Below are 24127 nucleotides of genomic sequence, written 5' to 3'. Positions count from 1 at the left end.
TGAGATGATGACTTTTTTTTAAGAAAAAAGAAAGTAAAAAATTTAATGTAATGAGGCAGGCGACGATTGGGGTTGCTCACTTCCCTTTCCATTGGTTTCACTTCCCTTCCTAGATTAAAATACTCCCAATATGTAAATTAATCCACTAGAGAATTCCAGTCCTTTCTTAGTAATTTAAAAATTTCTTAGTAATGTTTATACAAAAGGAATTATTTCTAGACCTCCATGTGACAGAAAAGGGATATGATGCACTGTGGACCAAAAAACAAAGCAAACCTATGTGGATAAATGTATATGCTAAGCAGAGGCAAATAAATGAGATTCCAATTTTAACCACTTAGAAATATTTTAACAGCAAAAGTGGATATTTTATGATTTCAAGAACTTTGTAGAAAAGGGTTAACTTTGTTTAGGAATATCTAAATTAGTACTAAGTGCCAGGTACTATGTTAAACACTTGGGATTTTTCTGGTTTAGAGTCATCACAATCCTACCAGATGAGTATTATCTCTATCTATCCTAACTGTACAGAAACTAAGGAGGAGCAAAGACTCAGAGGGATTAGGTAACTAGACAAAGTCACACAGCTTAAAAAGTGAAGAAGCTACACTATGAATCCCATCTTAGTCAACATCAAATCTCATTCTTGGGGCGCCTGGGTGGCTTGGTCAGTTAAGCGTCCGGACTCTTGATTTCAGCTCAGGTCATGATCTCCCAGTTTGTTAAGATGGAGTCCCCCATTGGACTCTGTGCTAACAGTGTGGAGCCTGCTTGGGATTTCTCTCCTCTCTCTCTGCCTCCCCCCTGCCTCTCTAAAAATATTTTTAAAATCTCATTCTCTTTCAATAGATGATGCAGACTTTAAACATCAAAGTAAATGAACCAAATATATTTTCCTCTTTTTGTTTGATTCTCTTAAATATATGCCATCATTTCAAAGGGAGCTTATGCTAAGCATGACTTCATAAACAAATCACTTGTGAAAGAGAGAAACCACATCTAGGGTAAAGTCATAAGTTGAAAAAGCCTTATTTCAGACAGTACTTCCTGAAAGAGACAAAGCAGCAACTACAGCCAAACAAGTACCAACTCCTTTACCAGGCATTATATTTGAAACAACTTTGTGAAGCAACAGAAGGGCCTAAGACAAAAGAAATACTGCATTTCTTAGACACATCATTTCCAGAAAGAGCTATTTTAACACAAGATTTCTCTTTTACATTACTGGATATAATGAAAAATGTTCCTCTCCAACACAGCCTTTTGATGGGCAGAAGGTAAGTAGCATTTAATTTCATCAGATTATCACCAAGTAATGCTATACTTCAGAGGTATAAAATAAGTCATGGGGATGAAAAGTACAGCATGGGAAACACGGTCAATAATATTGTAATAAATTTGTATGGTGGCAACAGAAAAAAAAAGTAAACTGTACTTACTAAATTTCAAAATCATTTGTCTCATTTTAATAATACATTATGGAAACTATGTTGGCAAAGGACCTTGAAATGGGTTGTGCTGTCATCTTCCTGCATTATTAATGACTTATTTATATTCAACATTGCTTTACATTAACAGTAAATGTAATTTTTTTCAACTTAAGGAACATGCTAAGATGATAAATCATTAAGTATATTTACAAGCCTTTGTCACCTGGTTCCACACTGTTGTCACACTGTTTCATAAAATGTACTCAAATGCTTTTTAAAAAGAAAGACTAGAGATAATCACTGAATCTAAAGTTTTTGAAATGCTGACTTGAAAGCCAATCACTTTTTAATATTTATCCAAAAATGTATCTGTGTGTACAGAGCATGACCTATCTGGTAATGCCTTTAAAACACGCATCACACATAGTTTTTTCAACCTTAAGCAAATGGATACAAGTGTTGGTGACATAAGAGCAGCTTGAGCCCAACGAGGGCTAAAAGATTTACTCAAAAAGGCTTTGTAACTATGAAATTTATGTGACAAAATTCAGGGATGAGGACAAGGGAAGTGAGTCCTGAAACAATATCAAAAGAGAAAAAAAAGATACAAATTTTCATTTACATTACAATTGCTACCATTTTTAAAAATACAATGAAAAGTAAAAATAAGAGTCAAGACTCCAAAGTTATTCTTCTTTGTATGATACTGGAGTTTTAATTTCTCTCTGTAGTGCTTTTCTCATTTGACAGAAATTAATATTCTAGTCACACCAATATTTGGAAATTTTAGTATAGGCTATTAATACACAGAATTCCATTCCAAAATCATATCTAACTTAGATACTTGGCAAACTAGCTGTAGTCAGGAAGGAAGGAAAGAAGGAAGGAAAAAAGGGAGGGAGGGCGGGAACGGAAAAACAAACTCATACCTTGTGTGTGTCCACAGCAATTGCTCAAATTCATTTTAAATTATCAACAGCCCATGATGCCACTAACTGTACTGCTCACCACCCCCACAGCTCTCACTGAAGAGAGACTCGGAGCTGAATCAGAGACAGCCCACTCGGCAAAGTGACATTTCTGAAGGAAACTTTTCTTACACCTCCATGTTTCAAGGGGAGACCACAAGATTCCATTTCTTTGCAAGGGAGCTTATTTTTAAATCACTGCTGTTGACGTTGCACTGAGGATGATCGAAGTCTCGCTCTGAGGGGCATCCCATCAATGATATTTACAATCACAACTAAACTCCTTTCCATTAGAAATGGACCCTCTTTTTGCATACACATAAAGTTATTGGGTGACTTATAATTAATAACTATTTGTCTTTAATATTCCTTTTTACATTTAATTTGACAAATAATACTTAAGTTTCTGTATCTAGATAGAGTGAGGGCATGAAAGCTACCACACTAGCTTCCGTGCACATCAACAACATCCACTTCTAGGATGCTGGTAATAAACACCATCTGGAGGACAGCATTAGGGACTCCCAGCTGTGCATTAAAAACGAGCTCATCTATTGTTCTAAGAGTCAGGTTCCTGATCTGTAGACCGTGGCACAACACACTGCTGTTTCTAGACCTACAATAACTGAGACAGCATAATACTATGAAGAAATGTTTCCACTTAAAAAAGAAAAGAGGTTTAATGACCAACCAAGCAAGTCTTCACTGACATACTGGAAAGTAGCTGTTGTGGGTCCTTCCTTCACTCCATCAATTCAGCAAACATTTTCTTATCGAGCACTTCCTGTGGGCTCCATAAGCAGTGGGAATACAGCAATGAAAAGTCCCTGCTCTCAAATGAGAATTCTTGTGAATTAGATACTTACATGGTTCCTTTATATTGGTTTTCTAATGCACATTTTATATATTAAGACTATATTTAATGAGTAAAAATTCATTATTTGGACATTATTAACCTGGGTCACAAAATATTTAAACAATGGTAAAAAGTAGCAAACTATTTTCAAAATTCAGAATGGCCTTCTCCCAGTTAGTCCCAATCAAAGAATGTTTATTATAAGAATACTTGCTACCCAATTTCACACTACAGGAAAAAATCATTTTTAAAAAGGTTATTCTTTTTTTTTTATTTATTTTTTTTTTAATTTTTTTATTTTTTTCAACATTTATTTATTTTTGGGACAGAGCATGAACGGGGGAGGGGCAGAGAGAGAGGGAGACACAGAAACGGAAACAGGCTCCAGGCTCTGAGCCATCAGCCCAGAGCCTGACGCGGGGCTCGAACTCACAGACCGCGAGATCGTGACCTGGGTGAAGTCGGACGCTTAACCGACTGCGCCACCCAGGCGCCCCTAAAAAGGTTATTCTTTAGGGGAGACGCGAGGTGAGCAAAGAGAGAAAAAATAAATTTGCCAGTACATAACACACCAGACCATTTTAAATTTTTTTTTTTCAACGTTTATTTATTTTTGGGACAGAGAGAGACAGAGCATGAACGGGGGAGGGGCAGAGAGAGAGGGAGACACAGAATTGGAAACAGGCTCCAGGCTCTGAGCCATCAGCCCAGAGCCCGACGCGGGGCTCGAACTCACAGACCGAGAGATCGTGACCTGGCTGAAGTCAGACGCTTAACCGACTGCGCCACCCAGGCGCCCCCACACCAGACCATTTTAATAGGTTGGTGCATATTAGTAATAATACCTAAGACATGAATTTCTTAATAAATACTAAGACACATATATTGTCTCTACAACATAAAATACTCTCACAATTAAAATCCATTGACATGCCAAGTCAAGTATGAGTTTTAAGCATTTACTTTTCAACAAAGGGTTTTATTCCTCCTATTCTTCTTAACTATTTTGCAGTTTCTAGGTGCCATTCCCCCAACCAACTATAAGATGACCACTCCTCATGATCAAGCTCAACCTGGCCCTTCTAACACCTCACACCCAGAAGAATACAAGATCGCAGCCCTTGTCTTCTACAGCTGTATCTTCATAATCGGATTATTTGTTAATGCCACTGCCTTATGGGTTTTTAGTTGTACCACCAAGAAGAGAACCACTGTAACCATCTATATGATGAATGTGGCATTACTGGACTTAATATTTATAATGAGCTTACCCTTTCGGATGTTTTATTATGCAAGAGGTGAGTGGCCATTTGGAGAGTACTTCTGCCAGATTCTTGGGGCTCTGACGGTGTTTTATCCAAGTATTGCTCTATGGCTTTTTGCTTTTATTAGTGCTGACAGATACATGGCCATTGTACAGCCAAAATATGCCAAAGAACTTAAAAACACAGGCAAAGCCGTGCTAACATGCGTGGGAATCTGGATAATGACCCTGACGACCACCATCCCGCTCCTACTGCTCTATGAAGACCCAGATAAAGCCTCCACCCCCGCCACCTGCCTGAAGATTTCTGACATCATCCACTTAAAAGCTATTAACATGTTGAACTTCACTCGGCTCATATTTTTTTTCTTGATTCCTCTGTTCATCATGATTGGGTGCTATTTGATCATTATTCACAGTCTCCTTCATGGGAAAACATCTAAGCTGAAACCAAAAGTCAAGGAGAAGTCTATAAGGATCATCATCACACTCGTGGTGCAGGTGCTCGTGTGCTTTATGCCTTTCCACATCTGTTTTGCTTTCCTGATGCTGGAAGGGGAGGAGAACAGTTACAATCCCTGGGGGGCCTTTACCACCTTCCTCATGAACCTCAGCACCTGTCTGGATGTGATTCTCTACTACATTGTTTCAAAACAATTTCAGGCTCGAGTTATTAGTGTCATGCTCTACCGCAATTACCTTCGGAGTGTGCGCAGAAAAAGCTTCCGATCAGGTAGTTTACGGTCACTAAGCAATGTCAACAGTGAAATGTTATGAATGAAAAGAAGGTTTTGGTCTTTAATTTCTTTATATTCACTTTACTAACTACTCTAAGGCCAGTGGATATTCTGTATGATACTACCAAGTCCCTTCCCTCCTGAAAAAAAAAAACCACACGTAACACTTTTGCGAGATCTTACTACTGTGGCAACATAATTAAATATTCTGAAGTATTCTCATGAACTCATTATTTTTATTTTCAAAACTTGTATAAAACATATTCTTGAGTTACTGGGAGAAAAATATCCAATTTGTACTTCATATTCAAGCCTTATCTAAATACATAGTTGACAACTTTTTGGATTTAATTCTACATGCAAGGGAATCGTGATTTCTACAAAGTCAGTAGGAAAAAAAAAATCCACCTTCTTTTCAAAATACTTCAAATTTTCTTTTTGAGGGGGGAGACTGCAAGTGAGGGAGGGGCAGAGAGGGGAACAGAGCATCCGAAGCAGGCAATGTGCTTACACACTGACAGCGGCAAGCCTGATGTGAGGCTCCAAATCACAAACCACAACATCATGACCTGACCTGAAATCAGATGATCAACAGACTGAGCCGCCCAGGTGCCCCCAAAATGGTTTAAATTATTAAATTATAATTTGATTAGGGGCACCTGGTTGGCTCAGTCAGTTAAGTGGCCAGCTCTTGATTTCAGCTCAGGTCACGATCTCACGGTTCGTGAGTTTGAGCCCCACTTGGGGCTCTGTGCTGACAGTGTAGAGCCTGCTTGGGATTCTCTCTCACCCCATCTCTCTCTGCCCCTCCCACATGCTCTTGGCTCTCTTTCTCTCTCAAAATAAATAAACTTAAAGACATTTTTTTTTTTAATTGTAATTTTATGGGCACTTGGGTGGCTCAGTCGGTTGAGCATCTGACTTCAGCTCAGGTCATGATCTTGTGGTTTGTGAGTTTGAGCCCCGCATCAGGTTCTGTGCTGACAGCTCAGAGCCTGGAGCCTGCTTCGGATTCTGTGTCTCCCTCTCTCTCTGCCCCTCCCACACTCATGCTGCTTCTCTCTCTCAAAAGTAAACAAACATTAAAAATAAAAAATTTTTAGATTATAATTTTATTAAACCAAAACCAAAGCTTCATTTGGTTTAATCTATATTCAGGACTGGTGATCTAAATTTTACAACATTTTGTGTTCTAAACACCAAACTTCCAGGATTCCTACACAAACAACTATGTTCAACCCATCACTGTTACTTGCCACAGACCAAAATCAGCAGGAACAATCACCTGAAGGGGACTGCAAAGGCAAGTGTCAGCAGCCCTCCCCTACTCGGAATTTTTTTTTTTGGAAACAGACTATAGTCATTCAGTAAACACTGAGAGCCTACCATGCACCATACTCTACCTACAACTAATGCAGGAGACCTAATCCGAGACCCTGTTTCTGCCCAATAACCCAAGTTCATTCCTATGACATGAAATTTCTGCTGTATGGTGAACTATCATTCTCCAATATAGTTTAAGCCTCTTACGTGATCAAACATCACACTACAGGAGAATGATTTTTTTCCTGGGCTGTGTATCACAGTATAACAGCACAAGTCAGGGACCTTGGATTCTCATCCTAGCCTTGCCATTTAATTTCCCCTAATAAAGTAACAACCAAGTAACTTCGAATTAAAAAATTTTTTTTAATATTTTATTTATTTCTGAGACAGAAAGAGAGCATGAGCAAGGGAGGGGCAAAGAAAGAGGGAGACACAGAATCCAAAGCAGGCTCCAGGCTCTGAGCTGTCAGCACAGAACCCAACACGGGGCTCGAACCCACGAACTGTAAGATCATGACCTGAGCCGAAGTTGGACGCTTAACCAACTGAGCCACCCAGGTGCCCGTAACTTCCCCATTTAAAAAGAAAAGGAAGTGAACCATCATCTGTAAAGTGTATATTATTCTAAATATTATGGAAGTACGCAAATAAGCCAGCCATAACTTCCTCCCTGCTAAATCACCTTCATTACTCTTAAGATGATCACCTCCTATTGGGACTAAGAATCAAATAAATGCATTAGTTATAAATGGATTTCTATAATTAACATGGGTAAATTAATATTCTTTAAAAAAAGATAAGCACAAAGGAGTCTAATCATAAAAAAGAGTTTTAATACTAGAAGATCCTTTAGATGATCTTCTAGTCTTATATATAAAGAAACTAAAGTCCAAGGAGGTTATGTGACTTGCTCAGCTGAAGAACCAGGCCTACAAACCAAGTTCCTGTTATGTCAACCACCAATTTTTCAGTAATAAAAAGCAAACAAGCTCACAGAACATAAACATTCTCAAAGCTACATAAGAAAGGAATCAAGGTGATAACTGAGATGTAGTTTCTTAACAAAGAGACAACTACTTGAAGTTTTTGGTTTGGACAGTCAAGTGAGCAAGATACCTTAACAAATATCTTAAAGATAGTAAGTATCTTTAAACAACTAATTATTTCTGGAAAAAAGGAAATAACTCCTGTAACTTATGTATAGGTTTATAGGTTTATAGTCATAGCCTACTCTCAACTATACAGTCTAATCTGCTCTTATGTATTTATCATTTTTAAAATTTTATTTATTTTTAAAGATATTATTTTTAAGTACACCCAACATGGGACTCAAACCCACAACCCCCAAATCAAGAGTCACATGCTCCACTGACTGAGCCAGCCAAGTGCCACTTATGCAATTTATTAAGTGGCAAGTTCTCTGCAATGGTTTTTCTCAATGAGAAGAACTTAATTTGGGAGCACAAAATACAACAAAAGAGGTGCCTGGCTGTCTCAGTGAGTAGAGCATCCAACTCTTGATCTCAGGGTCATGAGTTCTAGCCCCACATTGGGTGTGGAACCCAGTTAAAAAAAAAAAAATACAGTGAAAAACTTTGTTGATACAAAGTGAAAATGTATGTTATGGTTTCCACAGTAAAACTAAATAATCTACAACACAATTACAAAATAATTTTATTAAGTGATGTGATCAGACACATTTTAACATGATGTGTAAAAACTCACATATTCTGGAGGCATTTGATTCTGAGAAACAATATAATGTCCACATGTAAATACTAACAACTAAAAAATAACGGGTACACAAGGACAGGTGTGTGATGGGCAAGGAGTACTAGAAGCATCTGACATACATAGCTTTTAATGGACCTATCTTTACTTTCAAAACATAATGGTCACATTTTCTGAATTTCAAACAACAATCATGAGAATGTATCAGATGCTATGTATAATTTCTATGCAGAGCACTAGAAAAAGAAATGTACAGGCCTATGGTTCAAAGACCTTACTTTATAGTCTTGTGGGGCTACACTGTAATCAAGACTAGCCCTTCCACATTACAGAACGTGAGGCCATGAGTACATCAAGTAAAACCAGTCCTCCCTCAAATAGCCAGAAGGATGGCATGGAAGGCCCAGGTAATGACGACAGTGACAATGACAACGTAATGTAATAAATGCTAGGGATCTTAATAAAGTTATTGGAATACACATAAAAGGACAATTACTCATGCCAAAGGGCAGCAGGGTACAGAAAGAAAACCAAGCAGGCATGAGTGTACGTATACACAGCATGTTAAGAAAGCTGAGTGACTGACGAAGTGACCTGAAACACAGGACTGGGGCCACACTATGAGGGATTTGAAGAGAAAGAAGAAAGTCAGTGTGAGGTTGTTACTGCTAGGATGTTTGCATGAAAGAGCTTACTTAATTCTTTCCATTGCCTGGGAAGTATACAGTACTGACCCTCAATTTACACGAGGGTCATCTATAAACTGAGCTTAGGAAATGGAACTTAAGAGAAGTAACTTGCTCAAGATTACACACTTGAGCTGGAATCTCAAATCTGGCATATCTGATGGCAAAGTCTCTGCATTCCCACTATTCCAGGCTGCTTCGATGCCATCTTGGAGGAGTCTGATTTTTATTTTGAAAGAAATGAGGATTTAAAGGATTTTAAAAGGAAGACTGGCACGGTCAAACTTGCATTTTGGAAGGATTAACTTCTGACAACATTGCATGGGATGCTTTGAAGTGAATAGGAAGACTAGTTAGAGAATTGCTACAAAAATCTAGGCAGGAAAAGATTTGAGTTTAGACTGACCTGACAGCAGGAGGAGAGAAGATGGGGTGAATGAGTGATTTACACAGGACTTCGAACTAACAGGACCCGGGCCCTATGCTGTCAACAGGGATGGAAGCCCAGAGATGAGAGCTCCAGAACAGGACAAATTTTCTCTGAGTCGTAGAAGGCACCAGGAAATATAACTCTAGCAAGATCAGGAGAGGAACATGGACTGGAAATAGAGAGCTGGGACACAAACAACAGATGTTAACTGTGAAGGAAGTCATGGGAATGGGCAAGAAAGCCCGGAGTGAGCCACAAGCAGTAGAGAAGGTTAAAAAGGACCAGGAGAGAACAGTGTGCTGGGGCTCGAGGGAGCAGGTTAGTTCATGAAATAATGGGAGGTCAAAACCATGTATGAGCTACTGAAAGGTCAAATAAAACAACTGAAAATAAGCCACTGGCTTTAAAAATTAGTCAGTTACACAGGGGATAAATCACTGCAATCTATTCCCGAAATCATTATTGCACTGTATGCTAACTTGGATATAAATTAAAAAAAAAAAAAACATACATACGTAAAATTAAAAAATTTAAAAAAATGAGTTACTGGTGACATTTATAGGAGAAGTTTTAATAATAGTGAGGTTAAAAAAGAGAGAATTAAATACAAATAAAGAATTGTAGAGAGTGCAGATAAATTTGGCATTGGTGGAAAAGGAAAAGGGTAACGAGATGTTATGTGAAAAACACTGCAAATTATAAAGCAGGCTGACAACAAAAAGAGAAGTTTCCTCTCCTGAGCTTTTGATGCTTCGCTACCATCAAATTTAAGATGTATTTACAAAATACAGAGTTTGTTGAAATAAAGATTTATGTTCCAAGAAGTCTGTTTGAGAAAGCTTTCAAGACTCTAAAAAGCCATACTGTAATGTCTCCTGATTTGAAAAGAGAAATATGTTCTCATTCAGGTGATGGCAAAATTAACATTCATGCTGTCTTCCAATATATTTCCGTAACTCAGGAGGTTGTATAAAGAACCAAAAAGAACTGGCCTAGATAAGAAATGTTTGGGGAAAACTAATGATTTAGTAACACTGCTGCTTTTCTGAATCAACATGGAATCATCCCTGATGACTACACTATTGTCTGCAAAAGCAGAAGAATCACTTCAAACCTCTCACTGATCATAATTACAACCCCTGGAACTCAACAAAACTGTGTAACAATCTGACTCTGACACAGAACTTTACCTGTCTCCATTCAGATATCACTCAGAATCACACATTATTAAAATAGCTAATTTAATGAGCTCATTTAATGACTATGACTATAATTAAATCCCATAAAGGCTACACTGTAAATAGTAACAACATATGCATGAAGGCCATTTAGATCACTAGCTGTATTTTTAATGTAAACAAGCAAAGCAAATCTGAATTAAGATATATACAATATCCAAACAGTTCTCAAAAACATGCATCTAAATAAAATAAGGCAGAAGTTAATACCCACAGAATTTTAAATATCTGATCTTTATTTCACAGTATCTCATCTCTCAGATACTTAATTCCACAACAGTCTAAGGTTATCTATATGTGCTAACTCTACTTTTAGATACTAGTTACTTCATAAACGATTTTTTTTTTTGTTTTGTTTTTAAAGAAGATCAATACAATATGAAAGCATATATACACACACACACACACACACATATACATATATACATACACACATACAAACTCTGAGTTAGGTTAGACATTGCAGTCTGGCTACAAAGTTGTAAACTTTGCTTTCTCTTTGGCATAAGTATCTAAATAATACAAATTTTTAAAAACATCATTCTTCAGAAACTTAACTTCAGACAAATTATTTCCTAATCTAATTAAATTCTGTATTTTTGTGTTTAATTACTTCACAAAACTACAGACAAAATTTCACGATAAAAATACAAAATTAATTCTCTCTTCTGGACCAGGACAGGAAATTCATTTAAAATTCTCTAAAAAAAGACTATAAAACAGATTCTGTTTCAAGAACATAATGAAAATGTGACTAAGTATACATTGGATTTTTTTTACCCATAAAATCAATTTTACTACATCTATGAGTTTAAAATATTCTTTTACTGACTTACAGTCACTTAACTTAAATCAGATTTAAGTAATTATTAAGCTAATCTTTGAGAGCTACTTACAAACCAGAAGGCAAATTCCCAGCTGCAGCAATACCAAAGGAATACCACACAGCCTCAACGAGGATGAAGTCAACCAAGGCCGACAAAACCCAGGAACCCAGCAAAAAGGACTAAAAATAAAACAGGAAGAACATTATTGAAAGGAGTCTTTTCGGGGGTGCCAATGTGGCTCAGTCAGTTAAGCGTTTGACTCTTGATCTCCACTCAGGTCTTGAACTCAGGGTCATGAGTTCAAGCCCCACACTGGGCTCCACTCTGAGCGTGAAGCCTACTTTAAAAAAATAAATTAAAAGTAAATTAAAAAAATTTTTTAAGTGGTGTTGAAAGGAGTCTTTGAAAAATAAACTAACATTTATTTAATTAGAACCAGCTCTATATTACTTTTTAATATTTGTTTTTATTAGAATAGAGTTTTCAGAACGGGGGAGTAAAGCCATATTGGTCAAATGCATTAACACTTCCATAATTTCCAATATGGTAAAAAAAAATAGATATTTATAGCATGATTTATTTTTAACAAGTAACATACAAACCATTAAGCAAAATAAGTGATTAAAATGTTATTAAAGTCAGAATCCTAATAAAAATTTTTATTGCCCACACACATCTGATATTATCTATTATCATTATCATTTTATTATGTTAGTGGCTTAAATTTAAAATTCCTTGGTTAATAGTCATGCTCCAAATCAGATAGAAGATCATATAATTAAAAGATAACTGTTAATAATAACACCAAGCTAAACAAAATAAAACTATTTAAAAGTAAGAAAACAAAAACATTTTTTTCCAGTACCTAAGTAGCAAAGGAAAAATACATAAAAACTTACTGCAAATTTTCTGCTTCCATATCTTCTTTCAAATATCCTAAAATTATAAATAAGCAGACTACTGCAGAAAGTATCTTTCAAATCAAGGCAAATTATTCTTCCACATATCAACCTCCAAATCTAAATGGGGATTTAAAACAGAGTAAGAGTAAGATTTGTTTAGATCTCTGCCTTACCAAATTTATTACATTTACTTCATACTGCTTATTTTCAATGCTCTAATTTAATGAAAATAATGACATACACACAAATGAAAAACTCCTCCATGTAGGCGGTCGCCACCTTTAGAGCACAGATGCCCATAAAGTGGAGCATTAGAAGGGGACTTTTGCCTACTTGGCCAGATAAACCAAATCAATCCCGCAAATCAGAAAGGTACCAACTGAGGGCCAAAGGGCCCTTCCGTTCCCTTGCAACAGTGGTTCTCAGGGCTGGCCATACACTAGAATCCCCTGGGGGGGTCTTATTAAAAAGCACACCAAAGCCCAGGCCTACCACTAGATTTTTCAACTAAGTTGGTCTAGGGTGAGGACTTGGCATCAGTATAAGTGAGTACATGCATGTGTACGTGTGTTTGTGGGGCGGAGGGTTAGTTTATTCAGGTGATTCTAATGTGTAGCCAGGGTCAAGAACCAGTGCATTATAGCAACTGAAACAATACAGAGGCTGTATTATATTCTGACAGAAAGCAGTGGTTTGGATAAATAACTGAAAGACTTTCAGAGGAACTTGACAGCTCCAACATTTACAAAGGTATTAATTATATCACTATGAAGAAAAGTTTCAGTGTTCCAGAAGTAGAGTATTATGCTTAAAATGGCTATTCAAGTATGTAGCAAAGAAAAGGTGGTAGGTTATATACCATAATTTGCACTAACACTGTGATATTGTGATTTATAATAAGAAATATAGATTTGGTCTTGTACTCTCATTTCTGGCACACAGCCCTTAAACCCTTGGAATTTCCTAAGCGATGAAAGCCATAAAGGGTGTCTTTTATTATGTCAATGTGTGACTTTTAGATGCACCTAAGAATGGGGCTGGCTGCCAGGGGAACCAACCTCAGGATTAGGGGGTTGGAACTCTCAGTCCCACCCTCTGACCTCCCAGGGAAGAGGCAGGGGCTGGAATCTGGATCAACTGCCAATGGCCAATGATTTAATGAAGCTTCTTCCATTAATACCCAAAAGGCCAGGGTTCAGAGAGCTTCCAGGTTGGCGAGCACAAGGTGCCTGAGAGAGACCAAGGAAGCTCTGTGCCCCTACCCCATCCCTTGCCCATTGCATTTCTTCTATCTGGATGTTTATCTGTGTCTTTTATCCTATCCTTTTGTAATAAACAAGTAATTCAAAGGTAAAAATGTTTCTCTGAGTTCTGTGAGCCATTCTAGCAAATTAATCAAACCTGAGGAGGGGGTCATGGGAACTCTGGGAGCGGGTCATGGGGCTCTGATTTAAAGCCAGCCAGTCTTAAGTACTAGTAACAATTTAGACTTGCAACTGGCATCTGGTGTCCAAAGGGGAGATCATGGTAACCCCTAATCTGTTGCCACTTGGTCAGAAGCACAGGTAACAATCTGGGCTTTGCATGGTGGAGGAGGAGGAGGCAGCCTTGTGGGACTGAATCCTTAACCCATGAGATACGACACTATCTCCAGCCAGTATCAGGAGTTGGCTGAATTAGAGGACACCTAATTGGTGTCCAAGAATTGCCTGGTGGTATGGGGAAAGCTCCTCCATTGGAACTGGTGCGAGAACGTCCCTTTCACACTCCCGACTCACACACAAGACCCAGCAGCAGCATTTTCAATGAGACCAGCCCATAAATCTCAAAAGCCATAGAGTTCTGCTCTTCCCAGAAGCAAAAACCCAAGGGAAATTTCCTACTTGATATAACCACCACTATAAAAGTAATTCATAGATTCACAATCTGTTAGACCTGGAAGAGCTTCAATCATCTGATCAATACTCAAACGTTGAAAATAAAATTTTGAAATGTTAAGTATGAAAATGTTTCCAAAAATGTTAAGAATGCATACTGATGATTTAAGAAACCCAGATTTAACATTGTTTTTTCTTTTGAAATTGTAAATTGCATTTCCATGAGTAAGAAGTGAGAAGGGACATGCCTAGTAGTAAAAGGATATACTGCAACTGCTTCATTATAATCTGCTTTCCTGAAAATAGCAATACAAAACTAGAAAATTTACTTGCTAATGGAATATTAATAAATAATCATTTGTTAAAAATTTAGAGGCTTCAAGGGACTAAGAATAGCAGAAAAGAAATAGCAAGTCAAGAAAAAGTTCCGTCTCCTCTCCTCCCGCGGGCCAATAGAACAGAGCTCACCTGGAAGTCATCCTTGATGGCTTGGAGGTCATACACGAAGAACCTCTGACAGTGCGGTAGGAGGAGGGCCAGCAAGAGGGACAGGGCACTGGGGACCAGCAAAAGACCCTTGGACAGAGGGGCCTTATCTAGGAGAAAGAAAACTTCTTTCAGAATGATTGATTCTAAGATTTAAAAAACTACCTGGGTGAAAAGTAAGAGAATTCACTTCTATTACAATGAAGACCAAGTTTGCAAACTCTGGAATTTAGTTCTTATTAACATGTATTTTCAAAACCTGTACCTGCAGAGGTAAGTGATCAAAGGGCACCGGAAAACACGTGGAATTTGCTGGCAGGGGTTCACTGTTGTTTGGCTTTTACATGAGACCAAACCAAGTTTACAGCCAGTAACTTCCACCATTAAGAAAACAGTCACCGAAGTGTGAAGAAATAGAGGAGGATGTCTTCTATTAAATTGACCAGTTAGCTCCGAGCATGCATGGGGTTCACATCAACATTTATTTAAAAAATTTAAAGGGCAGTTAAAAGTGCTGCTATTGCTGACTACAGTGGCATGCTGAGATTTTCCCCCATGGGTACTACCGGGGCCCAAGTCAGTTTCTCATCTGAGAGCCGCGTCTGAGTCTTATACAGCCTTCAAGTTACAGCTCAATGGCCACTTCCTCCATCAGCCCCAGTGAACCATTTTACCCTCAGGGGCTTTTCCCCACTCTGCACCCTTGTTTCCAGGTACAGCCTGTCACAGCTCCTTGGACGTATGAAACGTTCAGATCATCAACAGGTAAGGCCAAGGGAAAGTATCACCGATGGCAACATTCTCAGATTGTGTCAAGTATACTTTAACTGTATTCATGAGAAATTCCTGGGAGTGAATCTACTAGTTACAGTTGGTAATGTGGTTATTGCACCCATTTAAGCATATAAAAATAGACCAACTGTTTCCTTTCTGGTAAGGTCTTGCACACATCTGAATTGGAACCATTAGTAAAAGGAGCTACGTGCTGTCTTCGTGACCCAGCTGCAATCAAAGCTCCAGGGAATCTAAAAATTGAGAGTTCCTCATTGCCTAGCATCTCAAAAGTACGAAAGAGCACTGTGGCTATGAGCATGACCAACCTAAATTCTATCCTGAGCCATTTAAGCTTTTATCTGCTCACCTACAAAATGAAGGGAAGAGAATCTACCTTAAAAGCATATGAGGAGCAAGTGAAACGAAGAATGCAGAGAGGGGAGATGGCTCTTGCCACCACACTCTCACCACCCAGGAGAAAGGGCTTCCTCTGCCCCAGGGAAGCTCCGTCATCTTTCTGACAGGGCAGAAGACGGGGTAGGGGTGATAGAGTTGCACCCTGAAGGAGCAGCGAGGATCCTGTTTCCTTCTTCAACTTGGGTTTCCACCTATCCTCATGAAATGGGCCTGACAGTCATTCCTGCCCCTACCTTGCCAGCTCAGGAGCAGCTTGATGTTACTGGAGGAAATCGTAGGGCTGAGCTGCAACATTTCCCTGCAGGTCCACGGTCTCAAACCTCAGTGGACGCTCTCCACCAACCACCAATCTACTGCTTTTCTCCAACTTCTCATTTTCATATGACCTCCTCCCCTCTCCTCAAACCTCCCTGTTCCACACTCCTGACTTGACTCACATGTCACCAAGTGAAGAAATAAATGATGACCTCTGATTATTTCAACCATGCCCTAAAATTAATAAGCACCTCTTATAAACATACATTATCCTACACTCTGGGGTGCAGTAATTAATGATGGACAAAGTCCCACTCCTTTATGGCCTAGACAGGAGAAAAAAGAAAATACACAAAGCTAGGTGATTATGTATTGTGTCAGAGAGAAACAAATGCTATAGAAAAATGAAGCAGGATAAAAAGTGTGGTGGTGTTACCCACCATGGATTTCCTGGTCTCTTTCCAGATACATGATAAGACTGCTTAGCCACTCATACCTGCCCCTAGCTGAAGTTAGGTATGACAACATGACTTGCTTTGGCCAAGTAAACGTGACAGATGTCACTCCTGTGGAGATACTTGAAGAGCAGTGAATGGTGTTTCCCTCTGCCAGTGCTCAAGATGGCAGCTAGGCTATGAGACGGATCCCAGAGTGAAGACAGTGTGGAGCAGACCTCCCAGGCGACAGAGAAGTACCTTCAGTGAGAAACAAAACTTGTCGTTAAAACGACAAGGTACCCATATTTTGCAGTTGTTTGCCACCGCAGCATGACCTAACCTATCCTGATTTAGGGGAAAGCACAGTACTGATGGGAAAGAGGGGCGTTGTCTTACATAAGGTGATTCAAAGGCCCTTCTGATATGGTGACATTTGAGCAGGGACCTGAGGAAGTGGGCCTTGCAGGTATCTGGGGAACTGTATTTCTGGCAGAGAAACAGCAAGCTTTGAGACAGGAACATGCTCAGTACGATTAAGCAGCAGTAAGGATGCCAAAGGCAGCTGAGAGCAAAAGAAGCAAAAGGCAGACAGGCAGGATATAAGGTCAAAGAAATGGGGTAGTGGACAGTGCAGAGCTCTGTAAGCCAGCATAAGGACTTTAACCTTTCCTCTAGGAGTGACAGGATATTTGGGGGGATTTAAGGAGAGGAATAACATTATCAGTCATGTTTTCAAAGGATCATTTTGGTGGCTATATTGAGAAGAGATTATGGGAAGGCAAGTGTAGAAGAAAGGAGACCATTTAGGAGGCTATCATGATAATCCAGGAAGGGGTGAGGATGACCTGCACCATGGTGGTTTAGGTAGGGGTGGTAAGACTGGTAGAACTAGGATATGCTCTGAAGGCACAGCAGGCAAGATTTGCTGGCTGACTGGGTGTAAAGTACGGGCAAAATGGAGAAGTCAACGTTTTTGTTCTGAGCAACTGGAAAAACTGCTGCCAGTTACTAAGATGGAAAATCTCAGGGCTCCTGGGGGGCTCAGTCATTGGGCGTCCAACTCTTGATTTTGGCTCAGGTAGGTCATGATCTCACAATTCATGGGATCAAACCCTATGTCAGATTCTGCACTGACAGCACAGAGCCTGCTTGGGATTCTCTCTCTCTCCCTCTGCCCCCTACCTCGAAATAAATAAATGAACGAATGAATGAATGAATGAATGAATGAAAGAGAAGAGAGAGAGAGAAAGGAAGGAAGGAAATTCCAACATCCTTGCCTTTCCTATGTGTACAAGACCTAGGCCCATCTTGAGAATATTCCCAAACCCCCATCCCTATCCCCACTTGGCCAGCGCTTTACCCTCTACACCAATGCTACCCAAAGTAACCAGTCCACGAACTGCTAGCAGTCACACAGTTAGGTATGAAGTTTGCAGCAGAATGTGAACTAGCACACTGCATCCTTCAGGAAGTCTCACTTTGAAGGAAAAAAAAAAAAAATCAACTGAACAGAACATGTGCTTTGCTCAAATGTCACCTTATCTGTGAATACCCCATGTAACTAACTTTCTATCCCCTTTGTTCTGGATTATTTTTTTTCATAGCACTTATCAACAACTGACTTATTAAACAGTGATTCATCAAATCTATGATTCAAACTGTAAGATAAACCATTATTTTAGGTGTCACTAAAAAAGAAACACTGCCTTACAAAATTCTAAGATGGCATCAATTATAAAATTCACCCAGTTTTAGAAACACTAAAATATGAAAAATGCAACTTAGAATCAAGAAATAGGTTTCTTTGTGTGTTGCTTCTTCAAGGCAGCAACTTTGATATATTCACTGCTGCAGTATCCCCCTTGCCTGGAACAAGCCTTGGCCCATAAGGCAGTCAACAAATGTCTGTTTAATGAAAGGTGACTGATGTATAAGAGGTGCTCAATAAATACTGGTGGAAGCCACCCAGTGTCCATCGATGGATAAGTGGATAAACAAAATGTGTTCTACACATTTAACAGAATAGTATTCCCTCTTGAAAAGGAAGGAAATTCTGACACAAGCTACAAGAGGGACAACCTTTCACACATTATGCTGAGTGAAATAAGCCAGAGACAAAAAGATAAATACCATATAACTCCACTTATATGAAGTACCTAACTAGTCAAACTCATAGAAACAGGATGTAGAATGGTGGTTGCCAGGTGGTGGGGGAGGGAGGAATAGGGAGTTGTTCAATGGTTACAGAGTTTCAGTTTTACAACATGAAAAGAGTTCTAGAGATAGACGCACAACAACAATGTGAATGTACTTAATGCCCCAGAACTGTACCCTTAAAAATGGCTGAGATGTTGATTTTATGTTATGTATATTTTACAACAATTAAACATCAAGACAAAAATAAATAAAATACTTACTGAATTAATAACTGATCCTACTTATACAATCATTTTAATTCTGGCCTAAACAAACCCCTAAAAATACAAATCTGATAACTTAAATCAGGTAATTCTATCTGTAAGTCCTCCTCTTAAGATGAGCAAAATCAGGATCCCAAAATCTATGCACAAAACAACAATATACAAATGTCCCAGAAATCCCACACCATAGGACTATGGAGAGCAAGATGTACAACCAACTCACGATGTGTACATTTCACTATATGAAAATTTTAATCCCCCCAAAAGAACTTTAAGCAATTATTAAATTCAAATTAATGACATGTTTAAGAGTGTTTAGTGTGTTTAGAGATACAGTGCTACAACTTACTTTGAAATACATACAAAAATAAGAGAGACTGATGAAATAAACAGAGGGATGGATATGTGATAAAGCAAATACAAGAAAATGTTGTAGAATCTAAGTTGGTAGGTCCATCGTGTTAACTACCATTCTTTCAACATTTAAGCATGTTTGAAAATCTTCATAATAAAACGTGGTGGTGGGGGGGGGAGGCACACACAGTGAATCACAGAATTTGAAAGCTGAGAAGAACCTCAAAATACATACAACAAAAACTGATAGAACTGAAAACAGCAACAGATAAATCCCAGGTCGGATGCTTCAGCACTCCTCTCTTGGTATCGATAATAAAAGACAAAATCAGTGTTACGGACTGAATTGTGTCCCCCCAAAATTCATATACCCCAACCCTCAATGTGACTCTATGTGGAAACAGGCCCTTTAAAGAGGTATAAGAGAAGCCATAAAAGTCGGGACCTAAGAAGACGAGATACCAGGGATGCACACATACAAAGAAAGACCATGTGAACTCACAGGGAAACAGCCACCTACAAGCCCCGGAGGAAGGCCTCAGGAAAAACCAAACTCGCCAACACCTTGAGCTTGGACTTCCAGCCTCTCAACTTGTGAGAATATAAATTTCTGTTGTTTAAGCTATGCGGTCTGCGATATGCTCTTATGGCAATCAGTGAAAATACATGAGACTTGAAAAACAACATCGACCAATTTGACCTGAATGACTTTTATTGAACACTCCACCCAACAACAGCAAATTACATTTTTTTTTTCGAGTGCATTTAGAACATTCCCCAAGAAAGATCATGTTCCAGGTCATAAAACTCACCTCAATAAATATAAAGAAATTAAAATCATACAAAGTATGTTCTCCAACTATAAGAGAATTAAACTAGAAAATAACAGGGGGCGAATGGGAGGCTCAGTTGAGTGTCTTGGGTCATGGGATCGAGCCCCACTATGGGGCTCCATAGTGAGCATGGACATTCTCTTAACATTCTGCTTATCATTCTCTCTTTTCCTCTGACCCTCTCCCTTTCTCTTCTTCTCTGAAATGAAATGAAATAAAAAAACAACAGAAAGATGGATGGAAAATCTCCCCCAAATTAGAAAATAACATATATAGTATCTAGGTCAAAGAGGGGAGTCACAAGGAAAATTAGAATATACGTTAACGACAATGAAAAGTGAAAGTACAATCAAGCAAAATTTGTGGCCTGAAAATAAAGAGGTGTTTGTTTAGAGGGAAATTTATAGCATTAAATGCTTATACAGGAGGAGAAAGTTCTCAAATAATGATATAGGCTACAAACTTAAAAAAAAAAAAAAAAAAGGAAAAAGAAGAGCAAATTAAACCCTAAGCAAGTAGATCAAAAGAAATAATACATGGGCAGGTCAATGAAATAGAAAACCAAAATGTAACAGAGAAAAAAATCAATAAAACTAAAAGTGATTCTTTGAGATCAATGAAACTGATACAACTCTAGGAAGACTGATCAGAAAAAAAAAAAAAAAAAAAAAAGGAGACACAAGTACCAATACCAGGAATGAAGGAGAGGGCATCACTACAGATCCCTTAGACATTAACAGGATAATAAGAAGTTGCACAACATTGTAAAATGTACATAATGTCAGTGGACTGTACACCTAAAAATGTTTAGAATAGTAAATTTCATGTATGTACTTTTTAGTACAAATAATTTTTTTAAAAGTAGGGGAATAGTAGAAATGATATTTTGTCCCTTTATTTGACAACTTAGATGAAATCGACAAATTTTTTGAAAGATACAATCTACCAAAGCTCACTCAAAAAGAATTGGGTAACTTGAATAGTTCTATAGAACTACAGAAATGAAGAAATTTAATTTCTTAGCTAAAAGTCTTCCAACAGAGAGCCAAAGCATAAGAGACTGTTAAAAACTGAGAACAAACTGAGGGTTGATGGGGGGTGGGAGGGAGGGGAGGGTGGGTGATGGGTATTGAGGAGGGCACCTTTTGGGATGAGCACTGGGTGTTGTATGGAAACCAATTTGACAATAAATTTCATATATTGAAAAAAAAATAAAAAATAAAATAAAATAAAAAATAAATAAATAAATAAGTCTTCCAACAAAGAAAACTCCAGACCTGATGGCTTCACTGGAAAATTCTATCAAGTATTTAAGAGAAAAAGAGTACCAATTCTGCACAAATTCTTCCACCACAAAAAAGAGGACAGAACAGTTCCCAATTCATTTTATGAAAACATTACACTGATACCAAAACCAGACACACATTAAAACAAAAGGCGATATCTCAGGAACAGAGATGCAAAATTCTCAACAAAATGTCAGCAAACTGAATTCAGCTACACAGAAAAAGGGTAAAACATCAGAATCAAGTGAAGTTTATACCAGGAATGCAAAGCAACTCAATGTACTTCACCATATCAATAAAGAAAAATATACCACATAACTCTGTTCACATCCTGTACAACCATCTGCTTATTTTACGAAGTCACTTTTTGTCAATTCATGAGACAAAACTGGCCACATACTGCTGTGTGGTTAATGACAGGCTGTCTCCTTGATCAAATCTTACTACTAATTCTATCCAACATGTATTGAGCACTTACTAAGAGCAAAGTACCATACACAGCACTTTATGTGTACTACCTCGCTCCTGACACTCGCACCTCAGGACCTTTACAGCTGCTACTCCCTCTACCCAAAATGTTCTTCCCAAGTCCAGTGTATCCTCATCATTCAGTCCCCATTTCAAATAGCATCTCCTCAGACTGGCTTTCTCTGATAACTCATATATTGCTCTGGAGCACATCATCCTGTTTTATTTATTTTATAGCATTTTTCACTATTTGAAATCCTTCTTTGCTTACTTCTTGGTCTCCTTCACCGGAATATAAACTCTATGAAGGTAGGGTCCTTGTTTGTCTAGCTCTCTGATATATTCCCACGCCCAGAACAGCACCTGGCACACAGTCATGTTTCAGTGTATTTGGTGAATGAATTATGTGAGGTAGAAACCACCCTCTCTAAATGTAGATACACGAGAAAACTGTGACTCAAAGAGAAGCTACCTGTCCATGTCTTGAAAGTAAAGGGCAAGACAAAGGTTTATAGACAGACGGTGTATTTTGGAATGTGATCCCAGGGAGCAGGAATTAAGGACATGGGGAATCAAATAGGGAGGGAGAGTCAGTACAAGGATTCATTATCAAATTGGGCACCACTACAAGCGATAGATGTTTCTGACCAGTATTTGATCCGCAGTTTTTTCTAAGAAGCCTTGTGAATGTATCTCAGAACCATGACCTAGGGAAGACAGAAAAGCATTTTTATCCATCATCCTTCAATAGTCTCGAGTGGCCACAGAAAAGAAGCCCTGTGGGAGGAACAGACAAATACACTTTGCCAAACCAGACCAACTAATCCAAATAAGACTGTAGAAAAACATGGAATAAGAGGTGAGGATCAGTGCGCTGAAATGCTGTGCGAGGTGTCTGCTATACTGGCTAGGGAGAAGCAGAGCCAGGTTCAAACCCTGACGATCTGACTGCAAATAAAACTGCTTCCTATGCTGCACTGACACCGAGCTCCAGGGATAAAAGGGACTTTCACCTGCATGGTAGGTTTTAAGTGAAAGACATATACAGTGACAAACGTCGGTACTAGAAATCAAAGTGGTGCCCTATATACTAAAGTCAATGCAACTGTGACTAGAGACATAAAGACTGCAGCTCTGCAACACAGAGCAGTGGACACTTATTAAATGCTGAACTGATCGAAAGTTTTAAAAAATACATAAACCCTCTCACCTAAAAAATATATATATTTATCTAGGAATTTAGCCCAAAGTAATTATCATGGATGTGCACAAAGATTTTGCTACAAAGATACTCATCACAGCAACGTTATAACAGTGAAAAGACTAGAAACGACATGAATTTCCAGCAGGAAAACGGATAAATTATGTTCTATCCGTAAATTGGAATAATATTCAATTTTAAGTAGCAGAAAACTATTTCATGCATTGGGAAGATGTTCCTAAATAGTAAGTATGCAACATTTCTGGCAGGATTATTATATAATATTTTTAAAAATAGTACATTAGTACATGAGTTTAAGAAGCATCTATCAAAATATTATAAGTGGTAATCTCTGAATGATCTGTTCATAAGATATTCAAGTTTTTTTAATAAAAAATAATTTTTGTTTAGTTAGCTACTAATTCAGTAAAAAGTTTCATGAAATCCCCATGCACTGAGGTAAGGCAAGTCACTAGCAATCTTCTGGCCTCCCTGTGAGTAGAGCCAGGAAGTGGTTCATACATGAAGTAACCAAGCAGTGATCAAATTAAACTTTAAAAAAAAGTCACTTCTCTGCAACAGGTCCTTCCACCTCTGAAAATAGAGATGTTATAAATTTTGAGAACAGACAATGCATCAATCTAAAAGTAAAGCTGCAAAACATCTATGCCCAAGATAATATAAAACAGCAAAGTTTAAGATACTTTCTTTTGGGTCATTCACCTCTTCGGTACAACCAAAGTACACAGCCATCTCTTTGTGGCAGTGCATAGCAATCAGGCTTTGTTGACTATGTATCATCCTAAAATAATTATTACAGTATATGTGGATTACTTCACACCAGACACTGTGCTTAAAAAAGCACTTTCTGTATACTGCCGTCTCAGTGAATGTTCACCGTAATCATTCGGCAGCAATTACTTA

The 24127-nt window shown here is 38.3% G+C and overlaps 2 protein-coding genes across 3 annotated transcripts in view; one reads left to right on the top strand and one right to left on the bottom strand.

The window, feature by feature from the left end:
- The window catches only part of UBAC2 (UBA domain containing 2), a 173695-nt gene that overhangs the window by 128501 nt on the left and 21067 nt on the right, over positions 1–24127 (bottom strand). For both annotated transcript variants that reach the window (XM_043582266.1, XM_043582270.1), the window contains exons 2-4: positions 14741–14868; positions 12393–12512; positions 11563–11672 (exon numbers count right to left, since the gene is read on the bottom strand). In XM_043582266.1, coding sequence (XP_043438201.1) covers positions 11563–11672; positions 12393–12512; positions 14741–14868 — 358 coding nt within the window. The remainder of the gene's footprint in view (positions 1–11562; positions 11673–12392; positions 12513–14740; positions 14869–24127) is intronic.
- Positions 765–5481, top strand: GPR18 (G protein-coupled receptor 18). The gene is made up of 2 exons (XM_043582289.1): positions 765–1277; positions 4267–5481. Exon 2 carries the CDS (start codon positions 4300–4302, stop codon positions 5293–5295), a length of 996 nt encoding a protein of 331 aa, XP_043438224.1. The 5' UTR covers positions 765–1277; positions 4267–4299; the 3' UTR covers positions 5296–5481.

Source organism: Prionailurus bengalensis, chromosome A1, assembly GCF_016509475.1.
Source record: "Prionailurus bengalensis isolate Pbe53 chromosome A1, Fcat_Pben_1.1_paternal_pri, whole genome shotgun sequence".
In the NCBI taxonomy this organism is placed as follows: Eukaryota; Metazoa; Chordata; class Mammalia; order Carnivora; family Felidae; genus Prionailurus; species Prionailurus bengalensis.
The sequence above is the reverse complement of the archived record's forward strand: the minus strand, read 5'-3'. Positions and strand labels throughout refer to the sequence as shown.

What these genes read in the sequence shown, in the direction of transcription:
- GPR18 (XM_043582289.1), top strand. Translation starts at nt 4,300, where the DNA reads ATGACCACTCCTCATGATCAAGCTCAACCTGGCCCTTCTAACACCTCA.